This window comes from Coffea eugenioides, chromosome 2 (genome assembly GCF_003713205.1).
Source record: "Coffea eugenioides isolate CCC68of chromosome 2, Ceug_1.0, whole genome shotgun sequence".
Lineage (NCBI taxonomy): Eukaryota > Viridiplantae > Streptophyta > Magnoliopsida > Gentianales > Rubiaceae > Coffea > Coffea eugenioides.
The window spans coordinates 726117-753971 of NC_040036.1; the positions used below are offsets into that span (position 1 = coordinate 726117).

Genomic DNA, 27855 nt, shown 5'->3' on the forward strand with positions numbered 1-27855 from the left:
ACTTGGCAAGGGTAGGGGTGATGAAAGTTGACAGGGAGTAGCTCGCGACCAACTTGATTAACAACTTGATTCGAAACTCGTCGTTGAGTACATGAATTTGTTTAGGCTTAAATGAGATTTTGAATCGAGCTTTTGAATTAAGCTACAATTTTATCGAGTCAAGTTCGAATTTCGCCTTAAATGCTCATTCAAATTCTAATTGGAGCTCGAATATCTCAGAAAAATATCGAATTCAAGCTCGAGTACACCCTTAGGCTAATGATAATCAAGTAACAGAAAAAGTCAAATCCCGACTATGGACTCATTCAATAATACATCCGTTTATATTTTTTGTCCTCCTACTTGGCCAATCCCTCAAAGTGATCCCCAGCCAACCCGATTTTGCATGAACCTTCAACCAGCACTACTAGTGCAACTTTAGTTATTTAGGCATTGCAGGTCATTTATTTCGAAAATCCCCAAGAATCGCACTAGCATTGGTTTCCAAGCCCTTCATCATCTCATAGCACGTGCAGCAGAATTTTTCAGTTTTTGTATTTTTCAGAGCCACAAAGGAAAGCGTTCGTTCATGCTGTGATGTTTCTCTCACAGCTTTCAGCAGTATCGAGGAGAACAGGCATTCTTTCTTTCGTGTTTGACGAGTAGGTAACATTACACTGTGAGTCCTTTGCAGTTTGCATGCCACAGAAGGCAGTCGACAATTTTCTGCTTTCGCAGCTGGCCAATTATTAAAGTTGCAATATGCAATTTCCGTTCCTATATACCGGGGACTGCAATTCTTTTCGCTCGCTGGATCTTATTTCCTTCGGAGCCCATAGATTCCCTCCATTGGACCAGTAAACTTCTTCAAATTACAAACTGTGCATGGGGAAGATTGGAGGAACTTCTTGGTTAAACGTGGTGAAAAAGGCTTTCACATCTCCTGCAAAAGACCGACACCAAGATGAGAAGAAGAGCGGCAAAAGAAGGGATCAGGAACATGACCAACAAGAAGAAGAAAAGGTAAACAATATCAGATTAGATCTCATACAAGCTTGACGGAGGTCAAAGTAAATGGTGATTGCAGAGTTAAAATCAAGTGCTTTTCTTCTTTTCTTGTTTCTTCTCAGAAGAGGGGAAAACGAAGATGGATTTTCCAGAAGCCTTGGTCTTGCGAAACAACAATACAGCGTGATGAAACCCAAAAAATGAACTTGGCCTCAAATGCATCAGCCAATATGTCAGGCGCAAATCTGGCAGGGACTTCTGCACCAGAGATGGCCCAGCAACAATGTGCAATTGGTGTGGCTATGGCAACAAAAGTGGCTACTGAAGCAGCAGTTGCGACGGCAGAGGCCGCTGCAGAAATTTTGAGGCTTACTAGGCCTTCCATTTCAGATGGACAGCGGCGCGCAGCTATTTTAATTCAATCAGCCTTCAGAGGGTATTTGGTAATCTACTACTCCCATTTTGCACGTTCTTGGAAGTTCAGAAACTAAAGCAAGAGCTGATGAATATATTCCTGTTTTTAGGCAAGACGGGCACTACGTGCACTTAAAGGGCTTGTAAAGCTGCAAGCCTTAGTAAGAGGCCATAATGTCCGCGAACGAGCAAAGATGACACTCCAATGCATGCAAGCTCTTATCCGCTTGCAAGCTCAAGCGCGTGATCAACGAAAGAGGCTATCATGTGAAGGATATATTTTTCGTAGTGATGCTAACAGCAAATGGGGACCTCTTACCACGGCCAAGAAGGTTAATGTGATTCCTAAGAGATGTCAATAAAATCCTCTCATGCTCCTGTTGCTTTGAGATTTTGATTAGCTCTTTCATAACTCTGCGTGCAGTCCAGGGATGCAAGGGGTTCAGTTGATGGTCAATACCCACCGCCAATGTACATCCATGACCTGTTGCAGGAAACAGAAGAAGTTGCTTCAAAACCTGGAATGCATCTTTCTCGGGCCTTCTCTCGACAGGTTTTGATCTATTTCTGTTTTTTCCTCGACATTTTTTTTCATCTTTTGGTACGACATTCTTCAGCTGAAAGTCTTAAACAATGCATCTTACCTCTCAATACTTTGAAAAAAGAAACCTCTAATGTTGTCACGAATAGATGTGGAAAACTGGCAAAGCTCAAATTTCAGTGGACAAAGCAGCATATGAAGAGAACCCCGTATTATACGAGTCCTTTGACAGGATAAATAAGCAGCCCAAAGAAATCAGCAGAGCCTCGTGTGATGAAAAAGATTCCGTTAACATTGTTGAAATGGACAGCAGCATCCGACCTTGCACTTATACAGCTCAGAATCTCCCAACAAGACAAGCTTGCAATTACCAGGACTGTCGACACTGGCCATCCTCTTTCACAACTTCATCTCCTCTCCATAGGATGTCCGAGTTGTCCATCCAACCACCTGTTCCTCAATCCCCAGTGAGAATAAAACCTCTCAAAATGCACTCAGCTAGCCCACGTTGCCAAAGAGAAGAGAGATACAGTCCAGCAGCTCACACTCCAACTTGCTCCAACTTCTCTGTTCCTGCACATAAACCAAAGTACATGGCAGCCACGGCATCAACAAATGCTCGAGCTCGGTCATCAAGTACGCCAAGACAAAGGCCTTCAACCCCTCAGACTGAAAAGAGGGGATCAGCGAAGAAACGACTGCTATTCACAGCTCCAGATCCATACAGCGATGTAGATATTACTCCCAGATGGCATCACTCGTCGAAGAACCCCATATGTACCAACATTGTGACCTGTGTTCTTGAGGATCAGCAGAGGTCATAGATGTGTTCTTGATGCACTGACGAGCTGAGAGACCTCTCCAACTGATGGAAGTAAGGAGATAGCTCAGATCAGCTGATCAAAGCCGCCAAAATAACATGCAGGGAGAAGAGTTCAGACAACTGCAACTTTAGTTGATCAACAAAAGCGCGAGTCATTGATTTTCGAATTGAGAGTGTCAAAGATTTTCTGCAAGTGGTTTGGGGATGCATGTACAACTGAGCACTAAGTAAGTATTAGGCCTGTTAGTGTTAGCACTCATAAACTTCTCGATTCTAGTTACTTGTTTCTTTTAGCTTTAGACTTTAGAGAGTGACATGTGAATTCGTTAAATTCCTAACAAACCAAAGTTGTTAGACGCATTGTTCTCAACCTTATTCCACAATGAGTATTAATCTTCACGGGATGAACCAGCCAAATGATGATTAACCTGATGTCTCGAATTCAGATCCTGAAGAGGTTGAAGTTTCATAGAAGAATTTAGTACAGGCATCCACACTAGTCTCAAGAACGTGTATCAAAGGCTTCTTAAGAAGCAGCAAAAATACAACGTTCATGTCGAATTGAGGAGTCAAATTAACGGCCGACTAAGCTAATATATATTTGTTCTGCAGCAAAGTTTGAAGTTTATCCTCCTCAAACTTTTGACCACCAAGTTTCCTCGATAGCAAGCCAGAAGGTTAATAAGTAGAAATTGCGAATTAATTAAACAATCCATATTCAGGTGTGATCTTGGAACCTCGTACATGCCCAAGTCGGAGTGGAAAGCAAGTAGCATGCAACGCTCAAATGTCTTAAAGTTGTACAATGGAAATGCAATCCAGCCACAGGGCAAGTGATTCACAATCAGAATAGTCAAATGGACGAATATGCAAATTGTGTCGTTCGAATTTAATTAATTTAGACTTGCAGCAGTCGATAGAAGTTTTGGTATGGTAGACGACAATCTTTCACTTTCAGTTCTCTTTTTCGTCTTGCCCAGAAAATCATCTATCATTTCCATAAAACAGAATCAGAATAGAAAAATAAACAGATGCTGGAACGATTCTATTATTCACGGCACACCTAACGGTGTCCTTGAGAAACCATCAGCAGTTAACAGCCCTACAGCTAAGATGTAGTAGTATATAGTACGCGAAACGAAATGGCCCCCATCCACTCCGTACATACGACTTTTTCTCACCCATCAACTCTACATTTCCGATTTTTTTTTTTTTGGGATACCTAAGAAAAGATAGTAGTGAGTGTGGGAAAGTGAAGAAAAACAAGAGAATGACTGAAGTAGTAAGCATAAGCATCAGAACAGTTTCAAAACCATCCTTAGCAGTTGTTAGTAGTTAATACTACTCTTATTAGTAAAAGGGTTGGTTTTGTTTGGGTAATTATATGTCCCTACAGCAAAAATCCTAATTTGTGTCCGCGACATCACAAAGACGCGACTCAACCTTCTGAGCCCAAATATGCTTTGCATTTGATGCCACACAAGTTGCTTGTGCGCTTACTATTATTAGCAGCAGGCTAGCAGCAGCATCACACAAGTTGTCTAGCTAGTTGGATAGACAAACTAACTACAAGCCTTCATCACCTATTTTGTTCTACCACACCAATTTTGGATATACATATATATATCATGAAGAACATTTGATCAAGTGATGAATCATCTCTTTAAAATGCAAATAATAAATTAATATTTATATTAAAATAAATAGAAGTTAGAGAGAGAGAGAGAATTATCCAAATAATTTTTACAAAGGGAAGAAACTAGCATCATGTCCCTCGGATATGGAAGAATAAAAAAGAAAAGGAAGAAAAATGGATAAGGAAGCGCAAAATAGTTAATTCAAGTAATACCAAAGGGTATAAAAGACTTTTCATCATGCTCTAAGGAGGGCAAAACCAGACGCCAACGCGTACGCAGAAGCAAAAGGGTAGGTAGATATTTTGCAGACAAATAGCACGTCGTCAGTGCCCCGTTTGCATCTTATTTCGCAGTAGCCTGAAGCCTGAACTTAACGGGGCGCTAGCCGAAAAAATGTATTTTTCAAATCCCCCAAAAATTCACCTGAAAAACCCCCATGTGGCAGTCAGATATCGAACCCTGCTGCGGGAGTTCAACTCCCTGACCTTTAACCCCCACATGGCTAGTGTTGGTTCTCTCTGGATTCCAGCAACAAGCATGTTTTTTTTTTTTGGGAAGGCAACATATTTGTTTATGCGCTAACGAAGAACCATGTTCAGTTCAGAGTAGGGGGGAATATCTTACCTAGCCTGGCTGTTTTAGAACATGTTCAGACTCATCCATTCATGCTTTCCAAGAAGATTCAACTGGAATTGCTTCCCCAATATGACTGCACCAGACGTGTCAATCTTCTTAGCATCCAATTGGCTCTTTTCTCACCAATGTTTTTTTTAAAAAAAGAAAACACTCTCTCGTCCCACAAGGGTTAAAGAGCTACGAGAAGATCAAATATTACAAACATCAAGCACTATACAAAATCATCAACACTCAATTGTAATAGCTTTTGGAAACACCAGTCGCTTGCTCACCAGGGATTTTCTTCCTTTTTTTTTTTTTTTTTTTTCTATTATAGCATCTGTATCTGGGAGCCTTTTTAGAAACCAAAAGAAAAGAAAAGGTTCGTTAATAGCTAGATTGTATAGCCCGACAATTGAAGCAAAACGCTATTAACTACCTTTACACCACGGAAATTAAGAGAATTCCAGAGGGTGCACACTAAGACGACAAAGGAAGCATCAAGAAATGCATCTTTCCAAAAAAAAAAAAAAATCTTTAAGCCTAAAAAACTCGTCTGAGAAACCGAAAGCAACCACAACTAAGGAATCAAAGTTATAGACTGTTAAGAAATTAAAATGCTTGACCATCTTTGCAGCCCCTTAAACTCTCAATTAAGCCACTGGAAAGCGACGACCTCTGGTGGAGCAGCCGAAGCCGCTAGAGTTGGGCTGTTGCAGACGCTGCCATCAGAGTGAGAAAACAACGCTCTTTGGAAAATGCCAGTCGGTGATGAAACCGTGGTTGCCGGAGGGCTGACTGAGTCGCCGTTACTAGCGTATGGAGATGCTGGATTTGATCCACAAGCGACGGAGTTAGGCTGCAAAACCTCAGCCAGTGGCCCACCTGGAATGAGAGGCAGCCAAGAAACAGGGCTATCTTTGGGCGTGGGCATACGGGGACGAGAATCTTCGTCCAGTCCCATCCCTTCATCAAGTGCATTTCCTGCCGCCATAGCCATCGAAAGCGTGAGAGAAGAAGGGGACAGGCCATACCCTTTTGAAGATGGCACCGAGGAGGACTCGTCAATTGTCTTTAAATCCCCATTTGACCACGCATCAATAAAGCCCCTAGGAGGACAGTGCTGGTCTATCTGAGGCTGCTTCGATGCAATTAAATCAGAGTTCAGGAACGCATGGTAGTACTCATCATTCCGGCTGTGGATACCCCCCGGGTAGGCAATTTCAGTAGCATAAGAAAACAAGTTCAATGGCCCCTCTTCGCCATAGCCCTGTTGCAGAGTGGAGGCGTTAGTGCCGTAGATATAGCCCCGGATAGGAGCCAATCCCTCTCTTCTTCTGGTGTCCATCAAATGCAGCGACTCTTGCTCAACCCGATTTGCTGCCATAACTTCCCCATCCACGGCCCAGCCGAAAACCCTGCGAATTACAATTGATATGAGCGGACAAAAGACTATAAGTAGAACCCAAGAAACTTAGACGAGGTAACAGGAAAGCCAGACACAACTTAAATGAGTGAAGGAACCTGTTGGATTCCTTGTAATTGCAAGAAGATGCAAAGATACTATTGAAAGCAATTGATGCATCGAGAAGTTGAGGGTCCTTGAGCTGCTGGATGGTGCCGGTTCCTTGAAACTGTGGAGAGGAATGGTTGTTTGGTTGAGCAACAGTGGGGTTAGGGTGAAGGGAGGTGTGGTGAAGGCGGGACTTCTTGCTAATGTTGTTGTTGGGATTGTCGTCGGGAGATACGGACGAAGACTGAAGTTGTTCCACAGGCTTTCTTGAACGGGGACGGCCTCTGTGCATGTGGCGCTCGCAGTACTTCTGATGAGGAGCCACATCTCTAGAGCATCTCCATTTCTTGCCATCCGTTCTTTTGCACCTTCCTGGCTCTAGATCTCTATTCCCATATCTCAAGTTGTATATTGAACCACCACCTCCATGACTCCCCCCGAGGAGCACTGCTGCCCAACAACAAGCACGTTTTAAGAAAATATCCCTAGTTTTTTTTTTTTAAAAAAAAAAATATAAATTAGCTAGTAAAATTAAACAAGGAGACAAGAAAATAAAAATTAAAAACAAAAAAAAAAATTTACAGACAGGGAGCGGCAGTTGGATCTGCAGGTAAGAGAAGATCGGAAGGTACGGGTACAGATGCTATCATATATTTGTAGATCATAGCTTGTCTTTCAAGCTCCTTCCATTGAACCGCTGTAAAAGGAAAACCCAGAGCTGCTGAAGCTGCCGCCATTCCAAGCCCTCCTCCTCCTCCTCCTCCTTAATCAGCAGCAGTACAAAAAAATCAAGTTGTATTCTTTCTGGTCCATTTTCTTGCCAAGTTTTTCAGACTAGAAAATTAAAATTAAACGAGTAGTGGTGCAGCAGGTCGTGTCGGTAATAGTAGCATATTAACAAAATAAGGGGGTGAATTAGTTAGGGATGAATTGACTTGTAGTTGTAGGAGGAAGAATAATAATAATAATAATAACAATAGTGGTGCATATACCTGGGGATTTGGAGGCGGTGTTGGTAATAGAACAAGGAGAGTCAAAAGGCTGCAAAGTTGTTGCTGCTGCAGCAGCGGCTAAGCCAGCAGTTGCACTCCCATTGTTGGTAACAACAACAACATGGTCAGGGAAGACAATACCAGTACTAGTACTAGTAGTAGTAGCGCGGCTGCTGCTGCTGCGGCTAGGGCCGGTACTAGAAGAATGATGGCAGCTGTGATTGGGAGGCTTTGGTGTTGGTGTTGGTGCTGGGGAGCGCTCCACCTCGTTAGGTCCGCTGTCGTTTTGAGAGGGACCGCTACCACGGCCACCACCATCATCTTCATCATCATCATCAGCACCGTTGGCCGATGATAGCAATGGACGGTGATGATGATCCATCACGCTGTTGTTGGACGGAAATGATTGGGTACGATGCGACTCGGTTGTGATACCAGCGCTACTGCTGCTGCTACTACTTCCTTCCATGTTTGGGGTTGAAACGCTCAAACGACTTGGTCTTATATTATTATATTATTGTTTCACCGTTTCCCATGTTGTAGATAATAGTAATAGATTAGATTTAGATGTGTATTCCTCGCAGACCATACTGGGGGGCATATACGTAATACTGAGCCCCGCTCTTTCCCAAACTGGAATCCCACGCATCCCTTCGGTCCCAAAATGTAATTCCCTTGCCAAGTCTTATTACTCTTCAACAAATTCTAACACGTATGACAAGTCATGTTACATGAATTGAGGGTCAAATTCTAACACGTATAATAATTTATGTTATATGAATTGATCTAAGTGGCATCGCGATTCTTTAAATCTTAACACGTATAGTAATTCATGTTATACAAATTGATTTACATGACCTCACGCGACACGTGTCAAAATTTGAAAATGATGCTTCGTAGGGAAACCTATAGTAGAGTTGAGAGTCTGAAGTGATATTATAATATCATCTTCAATAACACTTTAAACCCGCTCAAAACTATTTATGGTTACTTGGTAAATTTCATTACTTTCTTAGTACTAGTAATGTAATTTCATAGTAATCAAGCCTTTGATTGAACTCTTGATTTTGAAGCGAGTAATTTGGTTAAGTTACACACCCATATAACTAAAAAACAAAGAATGGGTCAATCACTCTCTTCCTCTCACAATCTGTTCTCAAAAGTCTAAACACCAGTCTTCCTTGTGCGTTCGTAAAGGGAAAATCAAAAACAAAAAAAAAATAAAAGAAATGAAATTGAAGCCCGTTAGGGATAAGGTGGGGGGTACGCCAGTTACTTGTTTCTTGTTTGTGCGTTTGGTCTTCCTTTTGGGCAGTGGGAGATGAGTAATAAGTTGCGGGTGTCTAATGCAAAAATAAAAGGCTCCGTCTGAATTGCTTTTTTTTTAAAAAAAAATATTGTCAAAAATTGTATCATAGCATTTTGATATATGTAAAATAAAGAAACGATCAAAAAAATATGTTTACAAAAACTATAAAAAAAATCTTTTTTTTTTTTTGTCTAATGCAAAAAAAATCTTTGAAAGAGTACAGTCCAAATGAGGCCCAAGTCATTAATGTGTGAGGAAGGTACGGGGCATGGGCGGGGGGCTTTTATGAAATTATGAGTTAGTAGTTGGGCAGTGGCAGACTGGAAGTGGTATCTCTTGGAATTTAATTTTAATTATTTTTACTTTTTTGCGTGGGGTGGGGGGGGGGGGGAGGGGTGGGAGAATAGAATACGTGTTTTGCCGCCATTCTCGGCCTTTGCTTTGCTTTGCTCCCATGCTTCCAACATTCGCACCGCAACGGTGTAGAGAAATCTCTACTGACCACAATAAAGGCACTCAGCTTCCAACGTCTCCCTCTCTCAATTCTTCGTTCTTCCCTCTCTCCCCTATAATTTCCACTACAGATCGTTTTCTGACTCTGACAAAGCTTGACCACCGTACCAAGTCCCCACTGTTTTCATTATTTTATTCCAAACAAGGATCAATCCTATTTAATTTATTTCTGACGAGGGCCACAGCGATTTATCTGTCTCCAACTCCCATTCCTCTCTCATAAGGTACATGAGATGCTAATAAAAATAAGGGATAGTATCAGAAACCTTCCCTCGGGTTTTTCTTAAGGGCAAATTATCCAATTGGCCCTTGAACTCTTTGTCTAAGTAAAAATAAGCCCCTATCTATTTTTTGCTGACTCTAAGCCCTCGAACTTGTAAAATTGGGAACCGGTGGCTCTTTTAGCCAGTTTCTCCGATTTTGCAACCGGAGGACCAATTCACAAGAACGCCAGTGTGGTTCTTCAAAGGGCATTTTTTTCCGCATATTCTAAACAAAAAGGGCATAACTCCTCCTCCTTCCCTCCACTGGCTTAGAAATCAACGGGGAATACAGTGGCCAAAATTTCCCCAAATGCCCGCCTAGACTCGTAAACGGATTTCCCAAAAACTACTGAATTGGGTAAAGAAAAATAAATATGCTCAAAGATGCAAGACTTAGGCTCCGGATGAGACATCAAACAAAGGGGTCCAATCCCGTCTTTATCCACAACCAATACCTCACCAGGCATCACCTCTATCTCGTAAGTAGCTTCTATCAAATCCAAAACACAAGTCTCCGAGGCAACGAACGGCTGGACGTTCTTCAGCATGGACGCGCCTGCGGTGGAGTATCTGACATGGCCAATGGCCATGTCACCGGGAAGCTGGGATAGCTTGGACTCGTTAAAGACATCAGAAACCAAACCAACTCCAGTAATCGATTTGAGGACGTTGCCATGGACGGAGACGATGACGGCACCTTCTTGGTGCGGTGTTGGAGCGCGTGGAGAGCTAAACAGCACAAGCAAGAAGCTTCGGGGTCGCCATAAATGCCCACCACGCCGCACTCCTCTCTGGGTTTGTCGTCATAATTGTTGGAGACATCGGAGACGATGTCGGAGATAGGATTCTTGGAAGCGGCTGAGACTACCGGTCCAGTGGACTTTGCGGGTGTGGGTGACGGGGGTGGCAGGGTTTTAGGAGGGTTTTTGAGAAGGAAGAACAGAAGGGTTTGTCATGAGGAGAGGTTGTAAGCGGAGAGAGCTTCTGGGAGGCCGCGGTTGTTGCAGTGGCGACAGAGACAGCCATGGGATTGCGTGGGGGTTGCGCAAGGAAGAGTAAGGGAGGTGAGGGAAATCAAATTATGTGTGCCCTTTTTGCTTAGAATATGCGGACAAAAATGCCCTTTGAAGAAGCACACTGGCGTTCGTGTGAATTGGTTCTCCGGTTGCAAAACCGGAGAAACTGGCTAAAAGGGCCACGGGTTCCCAATTTTACAAGTTCGAGGGCTTAAAGTCAGTAAAAAATAGATGAAGCGCTTATTTTTACCTAGACAAAGAGTTCAAGGGCCAATTGGATAATTTGCCATTTTCTTAATGTCATTTGACACCTTCGGAATTGTAGAAATATCACATACCGCTTCTAGTCATTATAAAAAGATTATATTAACCTTTATTTGACACATAATTCACAACATATCAAATAAATAAAGATAAAAAATAAAAATAAAAAAGAAACGAAAGTCACTTACTTATTTTTTCTCTTTTCTTCCTCATTCTCTCTTACTCATTTTTTGGACGGTTATGCAATATTTTATTTGTAAGTTATAATAAATTGAATTTTTTTTATTTTTTTATTTTGTGTGATTGTGATAAAAGTGGAGTATGATTTATTTGCTTATTTTGAGTTGATTTTTATAATGATTGGTGCAATTTAATGATTTAAGCAAGGGTTGATAAGATGTTGAAAAAAAATATAAATTCATAAGAAATTGATTTTGAGCATATAAAGTTAAATTGATGCAAGTGTATTTCTTTTCATTTCTTTTCATTTTTTTTATTTTTCAAATTTATATTTTTATGGGTTATAACATTATGATGTGGTAACACTATACTACAAGAAATTGTTTCTGAGATAATGATTTTCTTGAAGTGAACAAAATGATTTAGGAATATTTTTATTTAGCAAGTGAAAAGGGTAGTTTATGATTTTTAAAAAATTTGTTACACAAATACAAAAGTAAGGGAGGTAAGTGATATTTTTAAAATCTTAGAGATACCATGTGATATTAAGAGAAAGGTCAATGGAGGTTTCTAATATTATTCATAATAATAATATGAAAGTTGGGGCTCCGTTTTAAGTTCAAATGCTGCCATGTCTGAGTTTGGATTGTGATATGTTTAAATTACTCTTGCTATTGTAAATTCCTATCAATCTTATAAGAAATGAAATATGATTGATGTTTATCAAAAAAAAAAAAGATAGTATGATAGATGATTTCTCTCTCTCTCTCTCTCTTTTTGGCCAAATGATGGATGAGTTCATATGCAAACTTCTTTCATATTACATTATACATAGGACACAAATTTAATACTACTTTTATTAACTAAGGTAGGTGAGGATGGTTATCCCGGCTGGGTCTTATCCGAAACGACATTCCAATCTGGTCTTAGGTTTAACCGCAACGTTCACCTCGGCTACCTAGTGACCTTGGAAGACCAAAGTGAACGTGATATTTTCTGTCACCTTAAAAGCGAAGTGATGAAGTGACGACCGGGTCGTGTCTCAGGATTTGACAACTGAAAAGCAGTGGATGTGACCTCTGACACTGATCACTGCTCTGACGCACTGCCTACTGCCCAAAGTGGTCTAATCAAGAGGATGTGCTGTCTTAATCAAATGTTTAGGAACCTGGACCGCACGGTCTTTCCCTCCAAATTGTCCTCTATAAATAGGGGAATCTCCCACTGATGAAAGGGGGGGATGATGCTGGTAAAAAGCCTAAATTATTTCCAATCATCCTTGTACTATTTTCTACTCCCGAACTAACTTAATCTTCGGAGAAGAACTGGAGGAAATAACCCCGTCTCTATCCATCCAAGCAGGTGATCTTCCCTTGGCTACCAATCCGGCTCAGTGATTGCTCCAGATATCCGAAGCAACTCACCTGGTCATAAATCACCTCTTCAATTGGCGCCGTCTGTGGAAACTTGAAGACATCAAAGAATGAAGCCTACGCGTTCTAAGAGCAGGAAGGTTCTCACTGTTGGAGCTGAACCAAGTGGTGCAGCTCAACAAGGGGATGTCCCCGAAAGACAAGGATCCCGGGGAACTTAGCCCGCGAATGAAGAAGTCATTACCCGAATGGCCGAGTTCATGGCTGAGAATCCTAATATTTTCGAAGTGTTGGAAAGGTACTTTAAGGGACAAAGCAAACAAAAGGCTGAATCCTCAAAAAGAAAATCAGATGGATCTCCTGAGATCCCATTCGATGAAAAATCTGATAGGAGACATTCTATTATAAGCACCCTGAAGCGAGTTTCATCCAAGGTTACTTTCAAGATTGCCTCTCTTACCAAGGTGTTTTCACGCGGTTTGTTGGGGAAGCGAGCCGAGAAAGAACCTCGGCATCCGGGAAGGCTGGAGGTAGACTATATGAGGACTCCACCTTTCACGGATGACATCAATGAGGAAAGACTCCCCCCAAACTTCAAACTTCTAACCATACCCTCTTATGATGGATCACCTCCATGCTTTTATCTTAGCCTTCCGGCTATACTGTATACTCGACCCGATTATTTGTCGGGCCTTTTCGGTATTCTTACAGAGGACTGCTTGAAAATGATTCTGGGGTTTAGAATCTAGGAGCATATCATCCCTGGGAGAGTTGGTGGATAAATTCCTCCACCGGTTCGTCTTTTTCAGGCCGGTGACTAATACCTCGGCTATCTGCTAAATATATAGCAGAATTCGGGGGAGTCCCTCCGTTCCTATGTACAAAGGTTTCACGTTGAAAGTGTACAGATACCTAATCCCAATGAGCAGGTCAATATAGCCACTTTCACCAATGGGCTCATCGCCAAAGTGTTCAATATTGGGGTACACAAGAAATACCCCCGTACATTTCGAAAACTCTGATGAAAGGTCGAAAAAGGCATACAGGCTGAAGAGTTGAATCGCATGAAGAGAGAGACTCAAGTGGCTCGCTCAGGACCCGATTCTCGAAAGAATAAGGAATCAAGTCGAAATGATGCTGGCACCAGCGGCGGTCTCCAAAGTCCTAATCGAGATCATCGAAGCGTTTTCGACAGGATAGCCAAGGGAAAGTCATCTATCCCAGATTCTGAACTAACTTCCTTGAATGCTAGCCGGTCTCGTGTACTCTTCGTGATGGAGCAGAATAATCTCGGACGTGTTCCTCCAAAGATATACGGGAAAAGGGATAAAAGGAACTCTAACTTTTACTGCCTGTACCACCGAGATGTGGGGCACAAAACTGAGGATTGCAATGATCTTAAGAGGGAGATAGAGCATCTCTTAAGTAGGGGCACTTGAAGCAGTTTATCCGCCGAGACGGGAGTTACAACCGAAGTGATTCCCGTCATGAAAGTCGACGGGACGATTGGTGAGGACAGAGAGGTAGTTGTCGACCTCCTGAGGATCTTAGGGAGATAAGGCCTCCCCAAGACGGGTCCCCAGGTCATGGATCGGGTTATGAGCCAAACATTACCGGGGTCATTAACACCATAGCTGGAGGTCCGACAGAAGGATACAACCAAAGCTCCCGGAAGAGGACCTACAGGCAAGCTAACCTTGATCAGGCTGAGCCGAGCTCCCGCCTAACCGAGGTGATCGCCTACGGACCTAGTGACCTCGTCCTCGCTGCTTCCAGTAGTCATGAGACTCTCGTAATCGAGGTGCTCACCAATAATTACATTGTTAATAAGGTATATGTCGACCCGAAAAGTTCGATTGACGTCATGTATTTTCAAACTTTTGAAAGCCTGATGTTGACCAAAGAGCAGCTGACCCCCATCAAAAACCCCCTTATAGGGTTCGGGGGATACGTGGTACACCCTGAATGGATGGTCACACTGATGGTGACTGTAGGCTGTCACCCCCGTTGTCGTACCATTCCCGTCAATTTTATCGTAGTTAAGGCTGACTCTCCTTACAACCTACTCATGGGCCGACCTACGCTCAATGCTCTATGTGCGGCATATTCCACGTACCATTTAAGGTTTAAATTTTCAACCCCGGCAGGCGTTGCCGAAGTGAGTAGTGATGTTTGCGCGGCGCAGGAGTGTTACTTCGCTACCTTGCAGGCCGTGTCTATTTCAACTTCTGAGCCAAGGGCAGAGAAGAGTTCAAACATTCTTTTGATCGATTGTCTCCACCTTCAGCAGACCTGAAAGCCAAAGAGGCTGGAAACCGGAGATGAGGTGAAAGATATTTCCTTGAATCCAGCAAAATTTGATCAGACAGTTCGTGTCTGCATCCACTTGTTCGAGCCTCTTAAATGCCAGATGGTGGATCTCCTCAGAGAATATCGAGATATTTTCGCTTGGACTGCCGAAGAGATTATAGGAGTGCCGCACCATCTCATGGTGCACGAGCTGAATATTGACCCTCAGGCACGTCCAGTTAAACAAAAGAAAAGACACTTCGGCCCGGAACATAGTGAAGCCATTGACGAAGAAGTGAAGAAACTTTTGCCGGCAAAGATGATGAAAAAGGTGCAATACCCAACCTAATTGTTCAATCCCATCATGGTAAAAAAAGACAGGGAGACATGGAAGATGTGTGTGGACTTAACCGATCTGAACAAGGTTTGTCCCAAATATTGCTACCCATTGCCTAGAGTCGACATCTTGGTGGACTCAGCAATGGGATACGAAATCCTCTGCTTCCTTGATGCCTTCAAAGTTTATCATCAAATAGGGATGAGCGAGGAGGACCAGGAGAAGATGACATTTTTTTACAAATCAGGGTGTGTATTGCTACACTACAATGCCCTTTGGGCTGAAGAACGCTAGAGCCAAATATCAACGTTTGGTCAACCGAGTCTTTAAGTTTCAAATAAGTTGAAATGTCGAAACATACGTGGACGATATCCTCTTGAAGAGCCAGGAGACCTCAGCCTTCTTATCCGACTTGAAAGAGATTCTTGGAATCCTCCGTGATATTCGGATGATGCTGAATCCCAAGAAATGCATGTTCGGGGTCACCTCGAAAAAATTTTTGGGATATCTGGTATCACGAAGAAGTATAGAAGCAAATCCGGATAAGGTGAGGGCAATTCAAGAAATGTCATCGCCTCAGTGTACCCGAGATGTGCAAAGGTTAACAGGGCGATTGGTGGCTCTGAACCTGTTCTTGTCGCAGTCCGCCTCTAAGGCGCTACCCTTCTTCAAAGTGTTGAAGAAGACTGACAAGTTCTACTGGACAGAGGAGTGCCAACAGGCCTTCAACCAAATAAAGGAATATTTGCACTGCCTTCCAACACTTACCTCACCTCGGCTTGGGAAAAAGTTATATCTATATTTGTCTGCTGCTGATGAGGCAGTGAGCGCCGTGCTGATCCGGGAGGAAGGTGTCCAGATGCCATTTTATTATGTCAGTCGGGTCCTCCGAGGGCCCGAGATCAGATACACCCAAGCAGAGAAGCTTGTGCTTGCCCTAATCCATGCAGCTCGCAGGTTGAAACCTTATTTTCTGACTCATCACATTTGCTTAAGAACGGATCAGCCCTTCAGGCAAATCTTATCGCACCCTGAAGCTTCTGGGCGTCTCACTAAATGGGTCATTGAACTGGGAGTGTACGACCTATCCTACGAGTCTCGGACGGCTAGTAAAGCTCAGGCTCTAGATGACTTTCTAGTCGAGCTCATTTTTAACAAGGACGAGGAGCCCACTTCGGACTCTGCCAAGCCTCAGCGATGGCTTTTACACGTAGACGGCTCGTCTAATAGTGAGGGCAGCGGAGCATGCTTGCTCCTGGAGGACCTGCAAGGGGAGTTGTGTTCATACGCACTTCGGTTTGATTACATCGCGTCTAATTACGAGACCAAGTATGAAGTAGTCATCGCCAACCTACAACTAGCTCACAAGTTCGGTGCTCGGCATATTTTGGTTAATAGTGACTCCTAACTCGTTGTGTATCAGATACTTGGTGAGTACGAGGCCCGGGAGGAAGTCATGCAACGCTAACTCTCCAACGTTCATCAATTGACTGCCCACTTCGAGTCCTTTGAAATTCAAAGGATATCTTGGTCACAGAACAAGCGAGCCGACGCATTTTTCCGGCTCGCTTCTACCTCCTTCTTCTACCTAAACAAGACTGTTCTCGTCGAAGTTCTAACCGAGTCATGCTACTCAGGAGAAATCGTGTGTCTCGTTTATCCTGGGGGAACCTGAATGAGTCCGCTGGTTCGTTTTCTCGGCCAGGGAGAGCTTCCAGAGGATCGAGTAGAAGCCAGAAAACTTCAACGAAAAGCAGCCCGATACTGTTTCAGAGACAACCTCTTGTACAAAAGATTTTACTTCGAACCCTAGCTACGGTGTATTACGGCGAAAAATGGGAAAGAATTTTTCAAGACATACATGAGGGGCTTTGTGGTGTTCACGTCGGCTATCGCATGTTGGTCAAAAAGGCCCTCTTACTTGGGTTCTTCTGACCTATCATTCGGCGAGATGCCCAACTCCTAGATCTCGGCTGTCCTTCATGTCAGCACCACGCCCCCGAACACCATCAACCGACCAACCTGATGATACCTATCATTTCACCATGGCTATTCAAACAATGAGGAACACATATAATCGGCCTATTCCCTAGAGCCACCGACAATCATGCTTATTTAGTAATGACAGTCGATTATTTCACAAAATGGGTTGAAACCGAATCCTTAAGGAGTATAACCGGCTTGACTGTCCAGAAATTCTTTTGGAAGAATGTGGTTTGCCGTTTCGATTTGCTCGAGTCATCATCTCGAATAACAGAAGGTAATTTACAGATAATCCCTTCAGGAGATGGTGCAAAAATCTCGGAATCAAACAACATTTCATCTCGGTGGGACATCCCCAAGCTAATGGACAAGTAGAGAATTTCAATCGCACATTTCTCTATGACTTGAAAATCAGGCTGCACCGAGTCGGGTCATCTTGGGCAGACGAACTCCTCAGTGTCTTGTGATCCTACCGGACCACCCCGAGATCCGCTACATAGGAAACCCTATTTTCTCTAACCTATGGGTCCGAAGCGGTGGTTCCTGCCGAATTCATCATCCCGAACCCATGAATAGCAGCCTTTGCCGTCGAGGTTAATGAAGAAGAACGACGACTGGACCTCGACCTTGCCGAGGAAAAACAAGACACCGCGACAGCTAAAGTGGCTTTGTACAAGAACATCCTAGCTAGTTACTATAATGCGCGAGTTAGACATCTCCGATTCAACCTGGAAGACCTTGTTCTCCGGAAGAATTCAGCTAGCCGAACTGAGCCTCAAGACAAATTAACCCCTAGATGGGAGGGACCTTACCGTGTCGTTGAGTCTAGTTTGGGTGGTTATTGTAAATTAGCTTATCGATATGGCACTTTTATGCCACGGACTTGGCATGCTAAAAATTTTCGATTGTATTATTCATGAAAAATACATTACCCTAGATTTTTGTTCTTCTAGTCGTATTATTCTTTCATTCCCCTTTATCAGTTGATTGGTCGAAAAAAATAAGAGGACAGGTAAAAGAGAAACAAAGAACAAAACAGAAGACAAAAAAAGTACGAGATAATAGAGAGAAGAACAAGTTGATTTGTATTAAGGTGGAAATCTTGAAAGATTACAAGTACGGAAAGCGCTCCCTGCCTCGGTTCCCCTCGTATTGCCACCCCCTTCAAGTTCGGTAGCACCCTCCGCCTCGGCACCTCTTTCAGGCGAGAGCTCAAACTCCGAAAGCCATCGGTTGAACTCTTTTCGGCCCTCGGCCAAGTCCTTCCTGGCCTGGATGCCCTTGACAATGCGGTTGCACAACTCTTTAGCATCCTCGTTATAGCTGACCTTTTCCTTAAAAGAATCCAACTCTTCAGATGGGAGGAGGTGTGCGCCTTCGTTAATGGCCGAGGCATACCTGAACATATAACTCGGTAGAGTCAACTCGCCGAGGTCGCAGATGAAGGTCTCGGACTTGCGGAAGACTTCTAGTGCCGAAGTCCCAGCCCTCTCAATAGCCTCCTAAGATGATTGTTCCTCCTGGGATCGCCTATTCTTCTCCTCATCCAAAGCCGTCCTCAAAGAATTGGTAGTGGCTTCGGACTGCTCCAGGTCGGCTCTGACTTTGTCGCGATCCTTCTCGGCCACCTTTAACTTCTTCTCCAGAAGCGAGATTCTGTTCTGGGCATCAACCGAAGGCTGTTGGTTCTCGGAGAGCTGGGTGTAGTAGCGTTGAGACATCTCCGAGAAAAAGGCCATGATGAAGGCCTACGCCACGGAGGCACTTTGCATCAGCTCTTGCGGGGTCAACTTTCTTGCATACGTAGGGTCCCTCGGTAGAACGGAGTGCACTATCAACTTATGGGCCACAAGAGAGTTGTTGCACCGGTCGTTGACTAAATGTCCCACTCCGATCACCAGTGTGCGTCGTGGTGCCTCTTATCCTCTCCGACTTCCTGAGGCATCACGTGATGGAGATTTCACGAGGTTGAGCCACTGATTGGGATTTCAGGCACCGAAATGCTTTTACCTTGGCTCGGAGGTAAGGAGGCCACCGTCACGCCTTGGGTTACCAGCTTCTCGGAAATATCCGAACCCTTGGGGGCTCCTTCACGGATAACGACCGGGGTGGAACGGGTAATAAAGGCCGCGGTGCTCTTCTTCTTTTTCTGCTGAGCAGTAGAAGTTTTCGCGGCCCCTTTTTTCTTTGGCGGTACCTCGCCGGTTCCCGAGGTGATCAGGTCAAATATCTTCACCACTACATAAGAAGAAGTATTACTACTCAGAATCAAGTGAATAAAAAGCACAAAGTATGAATCGAAAAGTACAATGCTTCTGGAGTCTAATAGAAAAATAAGGAGGATGGCCTGGGCTGATGAGAGTTCGGCTGATTTCATCTTTGACTAAGATTGCCTTGGGATAGGCCCAACTGTTAATCCGAAAGCCTGACCCAAGGAGTTTCTGGAAGTTTTTTTCTTCTACATCTCCCGGGGGAAGGATCCTTAACCGCGGTGGGGGGCCTCCACCAGAATCCCCTGGGGAAGTCTTCGGCAGGAACAAAGAAAAAGTTATGTTTCCACTCCTTTATCGAGGAGGGAGCATCCATAACTAACTTCGGCACACTGGAATTTCTATTGCCGAAATAAAACCACCATTCTCACTCCCGTTGTTCTTGATGGTGTAACAGCGGCGGAAAAGATTGGCCGTGAGAGTCAGCTTCAGTGCTCGGCAGAGCAGCTCGAATCCAATAAGGATTCGAACTGCGTTCGGGACCAGCTGGGTTATCCTTACCCCTCAGCATCTCAGCACGTCCGAAAAAATCTGGTGGTCGGCATCCTCAATCCGGCTTCCAGCTGATTGAGGTAGATCGCCACCATTCCTTTTGGAGGCCGTTCAGCTGATGATTAGGCCGAGATGGATACATACTGTAGTTTGCCGAAATGGATATTTATGAATGATTTCGCCGCCTGGACCTGGCCGATTACACTATTGAAACGAGGGAGTTGATCGAAGTTCACGGCTGAGAGATCCGGAGGAATAGCCAGTTCGGGTACCCCCTCGTCAAATGGTACTTCGGACCCAAGATCATCATTATACAGAACCTCGGGGCTAAAGTATCCTTGTTCCTGCTACGCTTTCGACGCTGCCGACTCGCCGGACTCTTCCCTCGGACTGGAAGAAGTACTCACCTCCTCTTCGGATGGGTCAAGCCTTTCCACCGTACTGTAGGTCGGCCTTACTGTCTCCTTGTGCGTACGAGCTGTTTTAGCCATAATTAAAAAGAAAAGGAGGGGGTGGTAAACTTACTCTTGAAGAAAGTCTGGATTTCGGGATTTGCCGAAGTGAAAAACACTATGAGGTTTTGCTCTGGGGTGATTAGAAATTCTTGCAATAAAAAGTAAAGGGTGAAAGGGTTCCCCTATTTATAGACCGATAGTGGGGAGTTGGAGGGATGACACGTTTGGAATTCTCAAGGGGACTCTCTCTCTCCTCATTAATGAATCACCGCCAATCTAACCGATAGACGCACGTCTGTTCAGAGATCTGTTATTAAAGCTGCCAGCCGTCCCATCACCTCCCCCCTAACCCCCTCTACACGCCTATGACGTGTCATCATCACAATTTGAGTCTCGAAACCATTTGGAAGCCTCGGGAAGCGGCGAGTAAGTTCCTTCTCCCCGAGGCTTGAGGGGCTTAGTGAGGATGGCCATCCCAACTCGGTCTTATCCGAAACGGCATTCCAATCTGGTCTTAGGTTTAACCGCAACGTTCACCTCGGCTATCTAGTGACCTTGGAAGACCGAAGTGAACGTGATATTCCCTGTCACCTCAAAAGCGAAGTGATGAAGTGACGATCGGGGTCGTGTCTCAGGATTTGACAACTGAAAAACAGTGGATGTGACCTCTGACACTGATCACTGTTCTGACACTCTGCCTACTGCCCAGAGGGGTCTAATCAAGAGGATATGCGGTCTTTTATCAAATGTTTAGGAACCTGGATCGCACGATCTTTCCCTCCAAATTGTCCCCTATAAATAGGGGAATCTCCCACTGATGAAAGGGGGGGATGATGTTGGTAAAAAGCCTAAATTATTTCCAATCATCCTTGAACTATTCTCTACTCTCGAACTAACTTAATCTTTGGAGGAGAATCGGGGGAAATAGCCCCGTCTCTATCCATCCAAGCAGGCGATCTTCCCTTGGCTACCAATCCGGCTCAGTGATTGCTCCAGATATCCGAAGCAACTCACCTGGTCATAAATCACCTCTTCAGTAGGCAAGTGTAAAAAAAGGAAAAATAAACCTGACGCAGGCGAGTTTTGCTACCGAACTTTTTTGTGTATTTTTTCTGTTTATGTATTTCGACGAAAAACACCGAGACGGACAGGATTCAAAATTTTAAAATTTGGTGAAAGAGACGAGATACAGGAATAGGACTCAGAAGCCAGAACGTGAACGTGAGGAACGAAAAGTTACAAAAAGGAGAAAACAGCTGTCGAATAGGCCGCGGTCCCCCAAATATATACTGCAAAAGAAAAAAAAGATCAGTGAGAGGACTACCACCCCGTTGCTCCATTCCCATTATGGTATTATGTTGAAGCCACGGCCTATTTGAAGTTTTGGTATTCTACCATCATAGTAAAATAAAAGTGGCGATTGGCCCGATGTTTTTTTTTTGGAAAAAAATAACTATTAGAATATTCCCATGACATGCAGTCCAATTTTTTTTTTTTTTTTTTTTTGTTCTTTCTATCTCAGATACAGAATTGTACATGTAATTTTTTTTAAACCCAAAAAAAAACACTTCCAATTAAAAAATGTAATCCAAAGCAACACTCAAGAGGGGATTGTCTCCTTGGGGGGTGGTAGCTTTCGGGCTATTTTTGTGGTCCAATGGGCTATGGACGGCTATTTTACGCATTTGTTGCTCACTCGGAGACGCGCAAACCGGAAAAAGACGGAGCCACGGCGATACTCCTTCATTGTCTCAGTACGGATGGACACACAATCGAAGGAGAGCCCATTTCTTGTGTTGTAACTGTAATGCATTTGAAGCAAGTAGAGGCGTCTTTTAAATTCGAGTACTTTTTTTATTTATTAAAAAAAAGGGTTATAACCGCAGGCATCATGAGTTTGTTTGGATAGAGAGAATTTGGATGATTTATTTGAGATATTTACTAGTTTGTTTTTTACCCAACTAGTATAAGGACTCCAATGCCCGTTGGGATGAGACGACACTTCTTTGAGGGGGGGGGTTGCCAGGTAAAGTAAATGCTACCCGTCTAACTTCTCTTAGTACACCACAGACCCCCATAAAAGACAGGAGTGGAGTTGGGATTCAAATGCAGATATGAAATAATCGCAAATGCACACATGACATCCCAAGATTCCCAACCCAAGTGGCTGTGTGCCGAAAAACAAAACACGAGATTGACCAAACTAGCGGCAATTTAGTCAAAGGATCTAAAAGAGGGGATTGCAAACTTGATGAAAATGCCCATCAGAGCTGACGAGGGGTTGGCAAACTCTGTTGCGGCTGCTGCAATGATGACTGCGGGTTCTGGGATCGCCTTCGATTGCTCCAGCGCTTGCCCCGCAGACAGCGGCTTTGGTGTGGGACCTTGGTACTTATACGCTGGGAAGTCACTAGCAACCAAAGTAAGGTTTTGTTATAAGAACCCACCCCACCAATGGCCACCTAGAAGCATTGGGAAATTGGGCTGCGGTTAAGGGCGCTCAGCCTTTGGGAAATTGGGAATAATGGAGAGGCGGTGTTCTATTCAGAGACCATGAAGGCTAATTGAATTACAGGTTTCGCAAGATGTTTGGGTACAACTAACACTACTGTCATGGCAAAATTTACATGTGTTGGTGTGTTTGGATTGCCATTTTCTGCAGAAAATTGCGTCGGAAAATGCAACCTAAACGGGGATGCTGTTTGAGTTCTCTAGTAGCAGCAGTTGAAAGTCAGTCGTCCATATAGGGAAAGAGAACAGAGGATCACATGCACTTTGCTTATATGATGATTTGAGGATGACTTTTTGATACGTGTCCTCCTCTTATAGGAGTATACTAAATGATGATTCTAGGGTAGTTCGTTTCCCAAGAGGACGGGAAAGGCGGTGGCGGTCAAATTGTCTTGCAAATTGTTGTATATTTTTATGCAAACAAAAAATTCGAGGAAAACTCTGTCAAAATTATGACCTGCTTTCTAAGTCTGTCTGATAAATTGTAATCTAATCATGTTTGCAGGACCAATCGATAGACACAATTGAGTTTACTTTTACATGCATGGAAAAAGAACTGGTGCTGTTCCATCCCACAAACTGAGAGGCGGATGTAAACAAGTGAATTATTCAGCCAACCCTAAATAGACAGAAGGGATGAGCACCTAAAGAGGGGACAAGATGTACAGTATCACCGAATTCCTAAGCTAAATTTAGGGGAGCACAAACAAGCCTCAGAAAGAAACTAAACTGGGCAAACAACATGATGATTACAAGGTTGAACTATAAAAGTATATCTATCAACATTCGACCACAAATCCGTTTTATGCACAACCAATATGCAACCTGAAAGTCAATTACACAGAACAAAAAAAAAAAGGAGGAAGGAGGGGAGGGGAGGGGAGGAAGTATAGAGGGCTCAACATTCCATAGTTTGGAGACCTACCTCTTTAAATGCAAATTGTGGAATTCATGAAAGAATGGCTCTCTCTATGTCATTCATTACAAGTCAAAAAGCAAAAATAAAATAGCCTGCACTAAACTTATACTGACGAAAACAAATGCTCATTATTCATCAATTTTACATAGCTCTCTGCACCAAACGTATACTCACAAAGAGAGTGTAATGCTTCACTGTTTTAATTCTAATCACAAGCTACCCAGTGCAATGGTAGACAAAGTAATGGTGGCAGCATTGGACCTCAGCGATTGCAAAGTATCTACTGTTTGAACCAAGGAAACAGCCCCCCTCCTCACCCCAACAGCCCAAAAAAAAAAAAAACGAGAGAGAGAGAGAAGCAAATTTATGGTATACATGATGACAAGGATGCTTACTCATTGATGTTGGAGAAAATATAGAAACTCTTGTTAAACAAACTTCCATCCTCATCCTGTTAGTAGATATCCCTCAAGACTGCACGTGGATGGAAACATCACAACTCAAATTCATCTTCAAGCTTGAGTTGCTCAGCAGCAGCTTCCTCCTCTTCATCATCAATAGCAAAATACGGGTTTTGCACCTTAGGTCTGAAATTATAGCCAGTAAATAGGTAAAAGGCCAAGGTAGCCAATTCAGCAGCCACAGGACCAGTCCACTGAAACTTGTACGAAGTAATAGTCTCCAAGGCATAAACCACAACTCTGGTAAAGTATATATACGAGATCACGATGATGTAGTACTGTCTGAACAATGTCAACTTCATCAAATTCACTGCAGCCTTTCCATCCACTTTGGCAGCCTCTCGCAAGTTCTTAATCGACCAAACAATGGGAAACAATACAGCACAACAACAAAGGATGTCTACAAGCAAAAAAACCTTCTTCCAAGTATCAGAATTATGGCCAAAGGGGCCGGTCTCATCTATGGCAACCTGAGCAACATTGGCGACGACTTGCAACGGGATAACAATTATGAGCACCTTTTTCTCCTTATCTTGCAAGTATGGCTTCAAAAACGACCATCCAGTCCCAATCAAAACGATCAGAGTGAACAACGTGATACCCTTCAAGAAACTAAACAAATAAAACAAAACATCCCACCCATGAGCAGCCCCGGTCCGCTTAATATAGGATTTATCCTCGGCTTCACACAATAAATTCAAGGCTTTTAAGATGACAACGGAGAGCATAAAGAAGTGAATCTTATAAGCGGTCAATCGGTTATTGTAGAGGGTATAAACCCAAACAGCCGCCATCGCTAAGTAAGCCAGGAAAAACAAGAAGTAAACAAGAGGCAAACAAGTTTTGCCGGCGGATAAGAAATCAAGCTGACCGGTTTTGGGGTTGAAATTGTACATGACGGAGTGAACGTCCATGGAGACCTCCAAATCGGGCACGCAATTAGAGAAGAGAAGAGTGAAGAGATTGGCATCGGAGACTTTGACGGACGCATCGGAGACTTCGAAGGAGTGGAGGGTGGGATTGTGATCGGGTTTGAGATGATTGAAATTGAAGACGGGTTTGATGTGTTGGGACCGGAGGGGGCACTGGATGTCACCATCTTGGAGTTGTTGGACGACTTGGGCCCAGGAGTCGCGGGTGCAGAGGTAGAAACCCAGTTGAGAGAGGTGGAGCTGGGGTTTGGAGTTGGAGAAGGAGATGCGGGTGATGGTGAGATTGAGGCGTCCAGATTGGGTGAAACCGAATTCGTCAAAAGGGATGGTGGATCGCGAATCGGATCGGATTTCAGTCGAACGGATCTCGGCCAGAGAGGTATTAAGGAGGAAGAAGAAAATTACTGCTCCTACCAAGAAGAAGAGGGAGGACCTGGAAAAGCTCGACGCCATTGACTTGTGATCTGAAGCCGCCGGTGAGGAACGGATCTTAACACTACTAGTAGATGTCTAGCGACGTGGCCGACAGAGTACTCTACTAGTAATAAATCTACTGAGTCTTGTGAAATGGGCTGAGTTACTAAAATACGCTACTATTATTGCTACTATTTACCACTAGTGGTACGGTGGGTATATGGTTTTGACTGTCAAGGTCCTGCCAGTATTTACTACTGGTATATTCTATTCTTTTTATCGGCTCGATTATTCCCTGTAGCCCGAAAGGAGAGATCCAATCCCCTCGAACGCGTTATCCCCGAGACTCGAACATTGGTCGCCGTATCCTAAAGAGAAGTAACGAACCACTCAAGCTATCCCAAGTTGGGCTAGTATATTCTATTCGTGCCATTGAAATTGTAGTACTTTTTTTTCATTTTGGGATATCTCTCTTTTTTCAATATTATTTCAATATTTATTTATATTTTACACTAAATTTAAAATTTTGAAAATAAATCCGTTAACATCGATATCAATTTATTATTCTTAAAAGGGTAAAAAACAAAAAAGTCCCCTGTGGTAAGTCTAATACACAGAAAAGCCCTCTATGGTTTCAAAATATACAACACGATACCTCATGCTTTGAACTAAATTGTAAAGGTGACGGAATCCGTTAAATTTAACGGAAATGACTTATTGGAACCTAAAAAAAAATTTTTATACTTAATTTTTATCAAATATACCTATTCTACCCCTTAACCCTCAATTCTCTCTATTTAGAGAATAAAACAAATGATTTTTTTGAGCTGTCTTTTGCTTAATTATATCAGGGTATTTTGGTCATTTTGTCCATTTCCGTTAACTTTAACGGATTCCGTCACCTTTACAATTTAGTTCAAAGCATGAGGGGTCGTGTTGTATATTTTGAAACCATGGGGGGCTTTTCTGTGTATTAGGTTTACCACAGGGGGCTTTTTTGTTTTTTACCCTTCTTAAAAAGTTAAAAATTTCAAAATAAGACATACATTTCAGAACTAAGGGAATAGTATATTGACAAGGCAAATAAGATAAAAATCACCTTATTTGGCTTGAAATCATTGCAAGTGGTGGTGTTAATGGCGTTATTATCTTCCCAGTTGTATAGGAAAATAACATTAATATATAACGGCCTTGATTGGCAAAGTGAGTATTTGTCAAATTTTAGTTTTTTTAACCATTTTAGTTATAACAATTTCAAAAAATTTCTCAAAAATTTTAAATTACACACTTCAAAATACATAAAAAATTTATTTCTTCCTTTCTTCTTCCACCTCAACCCACCACCACCTCCACCCCCGCCCAAGACAGGCCAGCGCCGGCAACCCCTTCCGACGAGCCACCTCTTTTTTTTTTTTTTCCCTTTCTCTCCTCCTCCCCTCCCCTCTTCCCTCCCCATTTCCTCTCCTCTCCCCTACCTCTAATGAGATAATCGACGATGGCAAACAACATCTCATGGACGTCAAAACTATTATTGGGGAAGGGCATTTGCAGGAAGTTGCCACAAACAACTTCGCACAGGGAATTGATGTTGGCTTTCTCATTGTGCATCCCGACTTAATTTACGTAGTACTCGTTAATGGTGATACCGACGACGTTGGCACCAGAATGAGCAGCGATGGTGTGCATTGGGCCATCGACCCCACAGCCGGCGTCAAGAATGTGGGCGCCCTTTTTGGTGCCCAAGAGGTCGATAACCATTTCCTTAAGGATTCTGGTGGCGTCTTGGTAAGACTTGCTGGAGATAGAGGGAGAGAAATGGAAGGATTGACCCCAACCCCACTCCTAAACGTTAGTGACGAAGTTGTAGAAGGTGTCGACAAAAGTGGGGACTTTCTTGGCGGTCTCGATCTTCTTGGGGCGGCCGAAGAAGGACCAATACTGTTTGTACTTGTCTTGGACTTTTCTCTTTATCGATGGAGCCGCCAGAGAATTGGATGGCATGCTTCCCTTTTTGTTAAGTGGAGAGAGAGAGTGTGTGGGAGAGTAAAAAAAATAAAATAAAATTTCTACTGCAGCTTGTTTCGATTGAGGGAGAGAGAGGTGACAAGGAAGAGGGAAAGGAAAAGAAAAAGAGAGGAAAGAAAAGAAAACAGAAAGAAAAACAGAAAAAAAAGTTTTCAATCTTAAAATTTTTCTGCAATTTCTATAGTAAGTTACAGTAAAATTTTAAACAAACACCCAAAAAATTTATTTGCCAAACGGGGCTAACATTATATATATATATAATATTAATAAAGTGATGAGTAATAAATTTAGTGAAATATCATTCATATTCCATTTTTTATTAATTGC

The 27855-nt window shown here is 43.2% G+C and overlaps 3 protein-coding genes across 7 annotated transcripts; 1 reads left to right on the plus strand and 2 right to left on the minus strand.

Annotated features, from left to right (window-relative positions):
• The first annotated feature begins 740 nt into the window (after positions 1-740).
• On the plus strand, positions 741-3121 carry LOC113761975 (protein IQ-DOMAIN 14-like). The gene is made up of 5 exons (XM_027305190.1): positions 741-1002; positions 1110-1430; positions 1512-1733; positions 1826-1954; positions 2092-3121. Exons 1-5 carry the CDS (start codon positions 865-867, stop codon positions 2764-2766), a joined length of 1485 nt encoding a protein of 494 aa, XP_027160991.1. The 5' UTR covers positions 741-864; the 3' UTR covers positions 2767-3121.
• A 2279-nt stretch (positions 3122-5400) lies between these two features.
• LOC113762136 (growth-regulating factor 8-like) lies at positions 5401-8003 on the minus strand. 5 transcript variants are annotated; one of them, XM_027305432.1, is made up of 4 exons: positions 7523-8003; positions 7117-7248; positions 6542-6980; positions 5401-6435 (listed from the first exon to the last, which is right to left on the minus strand). In XM_027305432.1, the coding sequence occupies exons 1-4, from the start codon at positions 7989-7991 to the stop codon at positions 5667-5669; spliced, it is 1809 nt and encodes a 602-aa protein (XP_027161233.1). In that variant the 5' UTR covers positions 7992-8003; the 3' UTR covers positions 5401-5666. The 5 variants fall into 5 exon arrangements, with proteins under 5 accessions (XP_027161233.1, XP_027161232.1, XP_027161231.1 ...); XM_027305431.1 differs by having other exon boundaries at positions 7117-7281; XM_027305430.1 differs by having other exon boundaries at positions 7117-7284.
• A 15700-nt stretch (positions 8004-23703) lies between these two features.
• Positions 23704-25632, minus strand: LOC113761095 (protein GPR107-like). The gene has a single exon (XM_027303932.1). The coding sequence runs from the start codon at positions 25540-25542 to the stop codon at positions 24190-24192; it is 1353 nt and encodes a 450-aa protein (XP_027159733.1). The 5' UTR covers positions 25543-25632; the 3' UTR covers positions 23704-24189.
• Positions 25633-27855: the final 2223 nt, after the last annotated feature.

What these genes read in the sequence shown, in the direction of transcription:
- LOC113761975 (XM_027305190.1), top strand. Translation starts at nt 865, where the DNA reads ATGGGGAAGATTGGAGGAACTTCTTGGTTAAACGTGGTGAAAAAGGCT. An exon ending in CAGCCTTCAGAGGGTATTTG is followed by an intron (nt 1,431 to 1,511) that starts GTAATCTACTAC and finishes TCCTGTTTTTAG; the next exon opens with GCAAGACGGGCACTACGTGC. An exon ending in CTCGGGCCTTCTCTCGACAG is followed by an intron (nt 1,955 to 2,091) that starts GTTTTGATCTAT and finishes TGTCACGAATAG; the next exon opens with ATGTGGAAAACTGGCAAAGC.
- LOC113762136 (XM_027305433.1), bottom strand. Translation starts at nt 7,991, where the DNA reads ATGGAAGGAAGTAGTAGCAGCAGCAGTAGCGCTGGTATCACAACCGAG. An exon ending in CACCGCCTCCAAATCCCCAG is followed by an intron (nt 7,294 to 7,522) that starts GTATATGCACCA and finishes CTGCTGATTAAG; the next exon opens with GAGGAGGAGGAGGAGGAGGG. An exon ending in AGATCCAACTGCCGCTCCCT is followed by an intron (nt 6,981 to 7,116) that starts GTCTGTAAATTT and finishes GTTGTTGGGCAG; the next exon opens with CAGTGCTCCTCGGGGGGAGT.
- LOC113761095 (XM_027303932.1), bottom strand. Translation starts at nt 25,542, where the DNA reads ATGGCGTCGAGCTTTTCCAGGTCCTCCCTCTTCTTCTTGGTAGGAGCA.